This window comes from Mustelus asterias, chromosome 15 (genome assembly GCF_964213995.1).
Source record: "Mustelus asterias chromosome 15, sMusAst1.hap1.1, whole genome shotgun sequence".
Taxonomy (NCBI): Eukaryota; Metazoa; Chordata; class Chondrichthyes; order Carcharhiniformes; family Triakidae; genus Mustelus; species Mustelus asterias.
Genome location: NC_135815.1, coordinates 88,928,951 through 88,941,511, shown reverse-complemented (window position 1 = coordinate 88,941,511; position 12,561 = coordinate 88,928,951). Strand labels below are relative to the sequence as shown.

Below are 12,561 nucleotides of genomic sequence, written 5' to 3'. Positions count from 1 at the left end.
GGTAAATACAAGGCTAACAGCTGTCTAATGTACCTCACACATGCTGCCAATATTGACTTACTTTTTTCGGAGAATGTCAATATTTGAAAGTTACACAAAGGCATATTGCCAACTTTGGTGAAAACAAAAATTGGAGCAGCCATGTTTGCAATGGAATTGAAGTTTCCAACCATGCCACTTTGGGTGCGATTCTACAGGAATAAACAATTGCATTGAAATTTTGCTGCTGTTTACAGTGGCGGGATCTTATGGTCCCACCGATGGCGCATCCCCGCCATGGTATCCCTGGTGGCAAGGGGTGTTCAACGGGAAGCGCTAGTGATAATGGCGGGCCCATAAGAATCCACCGCCAGCAAGCAACACACTGCCCCCTGCTGCTGCAAAACATATCACAGAGAGCGAGAGAAATCTCACCCTTGGTTTACCAGGCGTTGATGATTCAGGAGAATCAGCTTCTGCATGCACCATTTCCACTTGTACAATTTCCCCCATGCCGACACTATAGTTAAGAAAGCCCACCCACACCTCTACTTTCTCAGAAGACTGAGGAAATTTGGCATGTCAGCTACAACACTCACCAACCCTTACAGATGCACCATAGAAAGGATTCTTTCTGGATGTATCACAGCTTGGTATGGCTCCTGCTCTGCCCAAGACTGCAACTAAACTACAAAAGGTCGTGAATGTAGCCCAATCCATCACGCAAACCAGCCTCCCATCCATTGACTCTGTCTACACTTCCTGCTGCCTCAGCAAAGCAGCCAGCATAATTAAGGAATCCACGCACCCCGGACATTCTCTCTTCCACCTTCTTCCGTCGGGGAAAAGATACAAAAGCCTGAGGTCACGTACCAACCGACTCAAGAACAGCCTCTTCCCTGCTGCTGTCAGACTTTTGAATGGACCTACCTCGCATTAAGCTGATCTTTCTCTACACCCTAGCTATGACTGTAACACTACATTCGGCACTCTCTCCTTTCCTTCTCTATGAACGGTATGCTTTGTCTGTATGGCACGCAAGAAACAATACTTTTCACTGTATACTAATACATGTAACAATAATAAATCAAGTCAAATGTCCCTGCCGTCATGGCTGGCAAGCAAACCTCGTTGGTTTCCCTGTTTATCTGAACAAACTGCTTCACTACTGACCATTGCTGCACTAAATCAGGCCAATGAAAATTGCCCAGAAACTCCCAGATCCTGAGAGAGCAGCTTGGGGAAAGAGAGCAACAGAAAGTGATTGTGGGAGGGAGAGAAAGAGGGAAAGCAATCCAGATGGAGGAAAAGTGAGAGACATGCAAACTGCAGGAGAGAGAGAAAGATGGAAATAAATGGAAATTGGGGATGGAGGGAAAACACAACCTGGGTAAGGGAGAGGATAAACTTCAAGAAGGGAGGGAAAGGTATCCTTTTAAAAAATTATTTCACGGGATGTGGGGCATCACTGGCTAAGCCAGCATTTATTGCTCATTCTTAACTGCCCTTCAGAGGTGAGCTGCCTTCTTGAACCACTGCAATCCATGTGGTGTAGGTGCATCCACAGCACCGCGTAGGGAAGGAATTCCAGGATTTTGACCCAACAAAGGAACGGTAATAAGATTCCACGTCAGGATGATGTGTGACTTGGAGGGGAACTTGCAGGTGGTGGTGTTCCCATGTGTCTGCCGTCCTTGTTTTTCTAGGTGGTAGAAGTCGCAAGTTTGGGGGGTGTTGTCCAAGGGGCATTGGTGAGTCGCTGCAGTGCACATTGTAGATCGTACACATTGCTGCCACTGTACACCAGTGGTGCAGGGAGTGAATGTTTGAGGTGGTAGATGGAGTGTCAATTAAGTGGGTGGTTTTGTCCTGCTGAGTGTTTTGTGCTTTGTTCAAGCTGAACGGGCTGGGTCCCTTTTCTCTTGAAGACAGAAGGCTGAGGTAATAGAGGTCTCTAAAATTTTGGATGGATTTGATAGCACAGACACACTGTTTCCACTTGTGGGGAAGAGCAAAGTTACAGGCAGATAGTCACCCAAGAAATCAAATCAGGAATCTAGAAGATCTTTACCAACGGTACAGTGGCACAGTGGTTAGCACTGTTGCCTCTCGGCGCCAGGGACCCGGATTCAATTCCAGCCTCAGGTCACTGTCTGTGTGGAGTTTGCACGTTCTCCCCGTGTCTGTGTGGGTTTCCTCTGGGTGCTCCAGTTTCCTCTAATGATGTGCGGGTTAGGTTGATTGACTATGATAAATTGCCCCTTGGTGTCAGGGGGACTAGCGGAGTAAATAAGTGGAGTCACGGGGATAGGGCCTGGGTGGGATTGTTGTCAGTGCTGGCGCAGTGGGCTGAATGGCCTCCTTCTGCAGTGTAGGGATTCTATGATTCTGTGAGTGTGGTGAGAGTGTGGAACTCACCACATTAGGGAGTGGCTGAATTAAACAGTATGGATGCGTTTAAGGAGCATGATGTCGAGAGAGTTGGATGAAGAAAGACAGGAGGAAGCTCGAGCAGAGCCAACGTGCAGTGGTTGGTCTGAACCAGTCTCTGTGTTGCACATTCTACGTAGCAAGTCAAAGCTTTTGAACTGCAATAGAATAAGATGGAGTGTACTTACTATATTGGCTCTCCTTTATTGGAAAATCTTGAACAGAATGAGATCCCGATTCAGGCAAACGCATGGATATGACCTTCTTCTGTGTCCTGCATGATTTCCGGACCAGAAAGATCTGTTATAATAAACAGATACCGTGATGTTGAACATGATAGAGCAGTAGAAATAGGAGCAGATGTAGACCATTCAGCCCGTCTAGCCCACACTGCCATTCAATATGACCAGGGCTGATTTTCAGCCTCAACTTGACTTTCGCACCCATGCTTCATATCCTTCAATTCACTGAGACACCAAACGTCCGTCAATCTCAGTCTTAAACATATACAACAATGGAGCACCTGTAACCATCTGGGTAGAAAATTCCAAAAATTCACCGCCATTTGGATGAAGGAATATTTCTTCATCTCAGTTCAAAATGATGGATCCCTTTTCCTGAGGGTGTGCCACTATGTTCCAGATTCCTCAGTTATGGAAACAACATCTTGAGTGCTTACCCTGTCAAACCCCTTCAGAATCTTGCATGTTTCAATTAAATCACGTCCCAATCTTTTAAGCTCCAAAGAGTTTACACCCAATTTACTCAGTCTCTCATCATAGGTCTACCCTTTCATTCCAGGAATCAACTGAGCAAATCTGTGCTGTACCACCTCCAATCCTTCCTTAGTTATGGAGACCAAACTGTATACAGTAGTCTAGGTGCGGTCTCACCAATACCCTGTGCAATTGTAGCAAGATCTCCTTGTTTTTGTTCACCAACCCTAATGCAATTAAGGCCAACACCTTCCAAATTGCTTACACTAACTTTCTGTTCTCCTTGTAACAATACACCCAAGTCCCTCTCAGCATCAATATATACAAGTTTCACTCCTTGAAATCATACTTCGCTTTTTTATTTTTACTGCCAAAATAAATAGCCTCACACTTCCCCACCTTACACCATTTACCACTTTGTGGTTAAAAAAAGATGCAATAATCCGAGGTCACGTACCAACCGACTCAAGAACAGCTTCTTCCCTGCTGCCATCAGACTTTTGAATGGACCTACCTTGCACTAAGTTGATCTTTCTCTATACCCTAGCTATGACTGTAACACGACATTCTGCACTCTCTCCTTTCCTTCTCTATGAACGGTATGCTTCGACTGTATAGTGTGCAAGAAACAATACTTTTCACTGTATATTAACACGTGTGACAATCATGTGACAATCCCTAACAGCATTGTGGGTCAACCCACAGCATGTGGACTGCAGCGATTCTAGAAGGCAGCTCACCACCACCTTCTCAAGGGCAACTCGGGATGGGCAATAAATGCTGGCCAGCCAGCGACGCCCATGTCCCACGAATGAATAAAACAAAATAAATCAAATCAAATTGTTGCCCATGAACTTAACCTGTCAATATCTCTTTGCAACCTCTGTGTCCACCTCCCAGCTTGCATTCCCATCTAGCATTCTATTGTCAGCAAACTTAAGTATGTTACTTGGTCTCTTCATCTCAATCATTAGTACACATTGTAAACAGCCGAGGGCGCAGCACTGATCCTTGTAGCACTCGATTAGACACAGCCTGCTAACTTGAAAAGGCCCCCTTGAAAGGGCGGCATGGTGGTACAGTGGTTGGCACTGCTGCCTCACAGCGCCAGGAACCCGGGTTCAGTTCCCGGCTTGGGTCACTATCTGTGCGGAGTCTGCACCTTCTCCCTGTGTGTGTGCGTTTCCTCTGGGTGCTCTGGTTTCCAAAAGATGTGCTGGTTAGGTGCATTAGCCATGCTGAATTCTCCAACAGTGTAGCCAAACAGGTGCCAGAGCGTGGCTTCTAGGGGATTTTCACAGTAACTTCATTGTAGTGTTAATGTAAGCCTACTTGTGACACTAATAAAAACTTAACCTTTATCCCCACTCTCGGTCTTGTGTTTGTCAACCAATCCTCTATCCATGCTAATATATTACACCCAACATCATAGTAACCTTAGCAAATGCCTCTTAGAAATCCAAGAACATCTATCCTACTGGATACATCCTCACAAAGCTCTAATCGCATTTGCCATACACGATCCGCCTTTCAAAAAAATCATGCTATCTTTGACCATACTATGATTTTTTAAGTGCACGGTTATATTTATTTAATAATATACTCCAGCATTCCCTGACAACTGATATCAGATTAACTGGCCTGTGGTTCCTGGCTTTCTCACATCTGCCTTCCTTGAATACAAACGTTTGTTACATTTACTAACTTCCAAACTGCTGGGATTGTCCTAGAATTTAGGACATTTTGAAAAGTCAAAACCGGGGCATCCACTATCTTTGTAGCCATCTCTTTAGAACCCGCGGATGCAGGCAATCAGATCCTGGAGATCTGTCAAAGTTTAGACCTTTAAATTTCTCTGCTGATACTAATTACTGTAATTTCATCACTCTTATTAACCCGTAGGTTACCCTTTATTCCTGGTATGCAGATAGTGGCACAACTATTTCAATAGGTGCAACAACAGATAAATAAATTCACTCTAGAATAGTCAACCTAATATTGGTAATGGCAAGTATGAGGGGACTAAGCTCTCACGCTGTATAATTTTAAAAAAACAAAATGGATAGAGATGTGCTCCTTGCTATCGCTAAAAATCTAAAAGTAGACAAAGACTGTGCCCGTCTGTGACCCCGAACAAAAGGAGCTATCTGGCAGTATTGGAGAAACTTGCACCTTGTTGTCCCTGAAGAGACACTAACAACCCCCACCCTCCCCCTGTGGATTGCACAAGCCAAATTCAAACAGAGCTATACAAAGGCCACCTGCATTTTGCAACCCCAGGCTGGCAGACTGGAGTCTTGTCTGCTAAGACAACGGGCCCTGTAGCCTTTCTTTCAATTCTTAATGGCTGAGACATTCCACAATTGCAGGGACCCAGACAAGAGGATGCACACCCTTTGCCAAAGCTTTGTAGAGGTGAGTGTCATGTGACACGAACCTCTAGCTGACAGAACCAATAATATTGCCTTGCTGCACTGCAAAGTCTCAGTCTGCCACTTAACCACCTAACTAACAGCATCATAGACAAGGTACTCGAGCCCAGGTGGGACACCCGGCCCCATCTACACTGCTGCTACAGGAGATTCTGTATCACCGCCTTCCAAACTGAGACATTTGCGTGTGCTTATGTGAAGTCAACACCACCAGAAAAGTGAATTAACGAACATTGGTTTTCATCTCACTGACCTCTGTGAAGGAATACCTCATTTGACTTTGATTCTGGACTCTAGAAACCAAGCAAAACAATATTTCTTTACTCTGGAGTCTCTGCCCTGTAATCTTTCCTTTCTCCATCCCCCTTTTACTGTATGAATGCAAAGGAGCCAACATTGTGACACTCTCCTGCATTTTGAGTATGTGCAAATAAACTTAACCCTTTGAATTCATCCTATCTCGGGTTTATTGTGGGTTATTACTAGAAAGTTGGATCACACCAAAACATAGGCGTTGGGAAATACGCCAACGCTTATAAGGGAGGGGGAAGCAAATCAAAACACCTTTCCATTTACGGATGGGCGGCGAGACAAGAAATTCATGTTTAAATGAACCCCATCCTGTCCATAACACTAGGCTTTTAAAGACCCTAATACACGGTAAAATTACTCAACCACAAAGACAACGGGTGGGATTTTCCTCCCCCTCCATGGCAGGAGGCAGCATGCCGCTCGCTGGTGGTGGGATCTTATGGTCCCCCCCATTGTCAATGGGGTATCCTGTTGACCACACTCCTCGCCACCAGGAAACCTGTGGCAGGGGTATACCATTGGCAGGACGGAAAGATCCTGCTGGTGTAAACAGCAGCAAGATTTTGAGGAAAGGTTATTTGAGGATAACTAGCAAGAATGTGTCAAAGGCAATTAGGATCGTATCAAACTTAAGAGTCCTTTGAGAGGATAACAAACTGCTTACATGAGAGTATTCAGTGTAGGTTGCGTGTTTGGATGTTCAGAAGGCATGTGACACAGGGGACTTGTTGATCATGCATGGCCTTGTCATGAAAGTGGCATAAAAGACAGAAAACAGAACGGCGGCCAATGGTTGTTTGGCAGAGGTGTGAACACAGGTGTCCTTAAAGATCAGTGTTCAGATCATCGTTCTTCTCAATATGTGTATAACTGATCTGCACTCAGATATGGAGTGTACAACTGTCAGAATACAATGGTGGCACGGTGGCACAGTGGTTAGCACTGCTGCCTCAGAGCGCCAGGGACCTGGCTTCAATTCTGGCCTTGGGTCACTGTCTGTATGGCGTTTGCACGTTCTCCCCTTGGGTTTCCCCCGGGTGCTCCGGTTTCCTCCCGCGGTCCAAAGATGTGCGGGTTAGGTTGATTGGGTATGTTGAATTGATCCTAGTGTCAGGGGATTAGCAGGGAAAATATGTGGTGTTACGGAAATAGGGCCTGGGTGGGATTGTGGTCAGTGCAGACTCGATGGGCCGAATGGTCTCCTCCTGCACTGTAGGGATTCTATGATAACCGTGAAGGAGACAATAGGCGGAGAGGAGACTGAGCACATGGCTATTGGATGAAATTTAGCACTGGTTAAGTGCAAGATGAATAAAGAAAAGAAATAGACACCAAATGATAAAAGCTTCAAAAAGATTAGCTAGGCTTAAAGTTTTAAATCCAGAAACCATGATTTATTTGTCTTCCTGTGCCTAAAGTAGCCGCAATATATCTTTAACATTTGAGGAGAGACTGGAAAAACTGAAACTTCACTAGAAGGGAGAACATTTGCCCCAAATTATGAGTGGCTTTTGTAAGATCAACACTGAGAAACCACTTACACTGGCTGGTAAGTAATTGGAAGGCATAAACGTTATGTCACCATCAAATGAACAAAGGGAAAAGGTAACTAGGAGAAATAGTTCTATGCAGAGTGCTGTTGAGATAAGGAATGCTGTTGAGATAAACCCCGACATTAATCACTTTTAAAAAGGAAGTTTAAAAAATAATTAAAAACGATAAGGGAAAGATATGATAAAGGACTGAAACTCAAGAGAGCAAATGCAAATTTAATGGGCTCCATTTATGCTAGAAAATTCTATGACTTAAGATGTAACAATACTTGCGTTGTTGCCCAAATTCCAATTTTTAGTCTCCTCTTTTCTTCTGCGGTACTCCTAGTATAGCATGCACACGGCAAGGGGTCACAAACTGAACTGAACTACAATGACTGATAAGGTGATGCAGCAGGGCACCGTAAGGGATGTTTGGATCAGTTGATGTTGACTTGCAAACACGTACAAAGAGACAGGAAGAACCACATGGAGGGCGGCTCGGTGGCACAGTGGTTAGCACTGCCACCTCACAGCGCCGGGACCCGGGTTCGATTCCCCGGCTTGGGTCACTGTCTGTGTGGAGTCTGCACGTTCTCCCAGTGTCTGCATGGATTTCCTCCGGGTGCTCCGGTTTCCTCCCACACTCCAAAAAGACATGTTGGTTAGGTGCTAAATTCTCCCTCAGTGTACCCGAACAGCCGCCGGAGTGTGGCAACTAGGGGATGTTCACAGTAACTTCATTGCAGCGTTGACGTAAGCCGACTTGTGACAATAATAACATTTTTTTAAAAATAGTCCAAGTAGAACTTGGGACAGTTGGCATATTTATTTTGGTGAAAAGCTCCAGATTAACTATTAATCATTTCAAATGCCGTGACTGGAACCATTTGATAAAGCACAGGGAAGTAATAAAACCAAAATATATCAGAATTAACCTTTTCTGACGATGAGAATTGCTTGCGGACCACAGTTTATCCAACAACAAGTTCCTCTTGTCCACCATTCGTGTCCTTGGCAACCTACATCGGTTCTTAGATCCCCCTATTTGAAATTCTCAATTCTCCTGTTTAAATCTAAGTTTAAAGTTTATTTATTAGTTACAAGTGGGCTTACATTAACACTGCAATGAAGTTAATATGAAAATCCCCTAGTCGCCACACTCCAGCGCCTGTTCGGGTACACTGAGGGAGAATTTAGCACAGCCAATGCACTTAACCAGAACGTCTTTCGGACTGTGGGAGGAAACTGGAGCATCCGGAGGAAACCCACGCAGACACGGGGAGAATGTGCAAACTCCACACAGATAGCCAGCCACCCAAGCCGGGAATCGAACCCAGGTCCCTGGAGCTGTGAGGCAGCAGTGCTAACCACTGTGCCACCGTGCCGCCAAGATCTCTTCATGGCTTCGTCTCTCCCAATTTCTGCAACCTCTTTCAGTTCTGCAATTTATCCTTTGAATCCGGCCGATATATTATGTATTCCTTCTCTCTTTGTTGCATCGCTGGCACTTGGTTTTTAAATCAGCTAGACTCTTAGGGGGAATTGTCCCATCCCATACTCCACGGGAATCATTGGGGGGGAGGGGGGGGGGTGTGGAACGCCCATGCGGGGGCGGACCATGCAAAGGTCCGGGATTTTTCGAATTTGGTGCGAGCTTGGCCGGAAAATTCCACCCTGGGTCTGCAATTCCCTCCCTAAACTCCTCCACATCACGCAAGACCCTCCTTGGCTCTCTTTTGGCAAAGCTACTGTCGCTTCTCCTAATATCTCCATTTTTGTCTCAGCATCCACTATTGCCTCAATTTGCTTTTGGGAAGCACTTTGGAACATTTTTCTGTGGTAAAGGTGCTTTATAAATATCAGTTGTTATTGTTTTGTTGCTTAATTTCTCACGGCAGGCTGCTAAGTGGTTTAGAAATAGCATTCACCGCCCCATGGACATCTAGATATGGTCATCTTCAAGAAGATTTAACAGAGCCTATTTTTGCATTGTAACTCGCAGCGATAACTCTTATCCTTAGTAGGACTGATGATCGTAACTCAGACATCAGTTTACATTCCAGATATCATGGCTTGTAATAGTAGACATTAGTTTGCTTTGTGCTTTTAAGCAACTCATATCATGCTCAACTTCCTTCCTGTATGTAGAATGTAAGGTTATAACGGTATGCATTTACTTCATATATATCTGGAGTAGCGAGATGTGCAGAGGGAGTGGCAGGGAGAAATCTGTGGAACCATTCCACAAGATATCAATAGTTGTGGTCAAATTGAGGCAGTACAGGGGAGGCAGGAGGAGCAATCTAATCAATCAATGGTCTTGTGATGGGAAACCCGCCCATGCCCCTATTAATTTTTAAGTTTATTTGTTAGTGTCACAAGTAGGTTTACATTAACACTGCAATGAAGTTACTGTGAAAATCCCCTAGTCGCCACACTCCGGCGCCTGTTCGGGTACGCGGAGGGAGAATTTAGCATGGCTAATGCATCTAATCAGCACGTCTTTTGGACTGTGGGAGGAAACCGGAGCACCCGGAGGAAACCCACGCAGACACAAGGAGAGCGTGCAGACTCCGCACAGACAGTGACCCAATCCGGGAATCGAACCCAGGGCTGAGAGGCGGCAGTGCTAACCGCTGTGCCACCTTGCTGCTCCAAGTGGCCTCTTAAGGGCCTTTCCCGCCCAGTTTTAAATTTTAGGCTATCGGATGCTGTTTGAATCAGGGTGCCGAACAGAAAAAACCTTCACCCTTGACCTCGGATGGGAAGGGGAGAGGTGCTAAATCTAAAGACCACTTGGGACGTGAGGCATCCTGCCCTCAGGGACCTGGGACTCTTGTCCCTCCCTCGCCCCAGCCTACCTACTCCACCCACCCCCACACCCCATGCATCCTCCTGCCCCCAGAAGTGCGATCCTGGGACTTGGGCTGAGGCATGGTGCTGCAGTACCTCTTCCGGCCATGGCAGTGCTGTGCCTGGAGGTACAATCTAATTGGCTGACTGCTCTCCAAGGTGGGATTGCCATCCAAGGGCAGACAGAAGTTCCACCTACTGCCAATCAATTCTCAATTGAGCGTAAAATGGCAGCAGGTCTATCAAATCAGTGGCGTTCCCCGCTGACTCTCAAGATGGCAGATGCTGAGCTCTGGCTATGCTAATGTGTCAGGCCATAATGATGATTAACAGTTTTAGTCCAATGGTTCCCAAACCCTTTTTTGATTGAAGAACCACTTTTTAAAACAGATTAGTTTTCATGGAACTCCCTCCATCTAAATTATAACTCTGTAAACCTCTTGCATTTTTTAATTTCTGAATGTAATGTTCACCAGTGTCGTGTTAAAGAATCTGGCCTGGAATTCTGCCAGGGCTGCCTCATCATTGATGTGAAAACTTTTATCTTCCCATCAGCTGCAAGGTAACCCTGCAGGTTCAGCAACGTGCCTGTTGAAAGACTTCACCACACGGCACCTCCCTGCTCTTCCTGGAGTGGAATTGACTCTGTGTCTCTTTGTTCAGAGTTTCACGGTAACACTCCACCACTCTCCTACTCATTGCACAGAGGCTGAGTGTTTCAGAGCTTAATTCCTCCCGCTCTGTGTTTACTGGTCTCTCCACGCTGGAATATTGCTGATGGACTGCCTGGTGGGTGGCATTTTTGCCATCAGAATGCCGCCATTAATTGGGCTGTAGTCCAGGTCATAGAATCACTGAATCCCCACAGTGCAGAATGAGGCCATTTGGCCCATTAAACCTACACCAACAACAATCCCACCCAGGCCCTATCCCTGTAACTCTACGTATTTACACTGCCAATCCCCTGATACTAAGCAGCAATTTAGCATGGCCAATCAACCTAACCCACACATCTTTGGACTGTGGGAGGAAACTGGAGCATGTGGAGGAAACCCACGCAGACACGAGGATGCTCTGGTTTCCCCCCAACCGTCCAAAGATGTGCAGGACAGGAAAAATGTGTTAGGTTGATTGGCCATGCTAAATTGCCCCTTAGTGTCAGCAGTACTAGCAAAAGTAAATTCATGTGGTTACGGGGATAGGGCCTGGGTACAGACTCAATGGGCAAAATGGCCTCCTTCTGCACTGTAGGGATTCTATGATATGATTAATCATCATCCCAGGCCTCTGAACAAGGCTGATTATAGGGTGGTTCCTTCCTACCCTCTGCCATCCCCAGCCCTGTGAATCCATTCCTAGTTCTTTGTGCCCTCTTGTCTCCTCTCTCAGGATTCTCAATCAGTCCAAGGCCTCGCTAATTACCTTCCCATTCTCAGAGTTGCCTTGGTTCCAACCCCTGCACGGCAATCATTTACCAGTGCCGCGCTGTGCGAATGCACCAGGTCATGGAAGGCAAACTCTTGGCTGTACCATTTGAGCAGATGGTAGCAATGGTATTTGCTACCAAATAAACCTGTTGGACTTTAACCTGGTGTTGTTAAAACTGTGTTCACCCCAGTCCAACGCCGGCATCTCCACATCACTTGAGCAGACACAGGCAATGAAAATAGTTTGCTTCCTCCTGCTCCTATTTCTAATGTTTTTATGTCACTTTCCAATTAAGAGTTTTTTGAATCTTTATTTCTCCTGTACTGAGTGTTCACTTAAAGGATCAGCAAGTCCCTTCAGTAAACTACCTTCTGACAGCACTATAACTCTCAATGATATCTAGACTCCTCTTAAAGTTGCCGACTGACCGTGAATCAATGCTCTTCTCTGGAACTCTTCCCCAAGTCTACCATTTTGTGGGGATGAAAACGGTATTTTAATCTTGCTTGACGCTTGTGAACTTTGTTCTGGTGTCCTCTAGCCTTATGCTGACTGACCAATTTAAATGGCTCGTTCACTCTACCTGTACACTAAAGGGGGAACTTTCTGGCTGTTCACGCTGGCGGCATTTTCTGGTTCTGCCGCGGTGAATGGAGATTTGGCTGAGCGCCAGATTCTCCGTTCTCACCCGCAGCAGCGGGACGTTGAATCCGTCCTCACTTGCAGTGGCAGCAGGATGTGAATGGCTGATAGGATCGCGCTTAAACAATTTCAAAGACATATAGCTCTCTCCTCGGTCATCTTACTTATTCATAGAGCCTGCAGTGCAGAGCGAGGCCATTTGGCCCATCGAGCCTGCACCTCCCAGCCAGGTCC

The 12,561-nt window shown here is 45.8% G+C and overlaps 1 protein-coding gene across 1 annotated transcript in view; it reads right to left on the bottom strand.

Annotated features, from left to right (window-relative positions):
- The window catches only part of LOC144504637 (ras and Rab interactor 2-like), a 156,900-nt gene that overhangs the window by 31,135 nt on the left and 113,204 nt on the right, over nt 1-12,561 (bottom strand). The window contains exon 6 of the mRNA XM_078230305.1: nt 2,598-2,709. Within this exon, the coding sequence (XP_078086431.1) occupies nt 2,598-2,709 (112 nt within the window). The remainder of the gene's footprint in view (nt 1-2,597; nt 2,710-12,561) is intronic.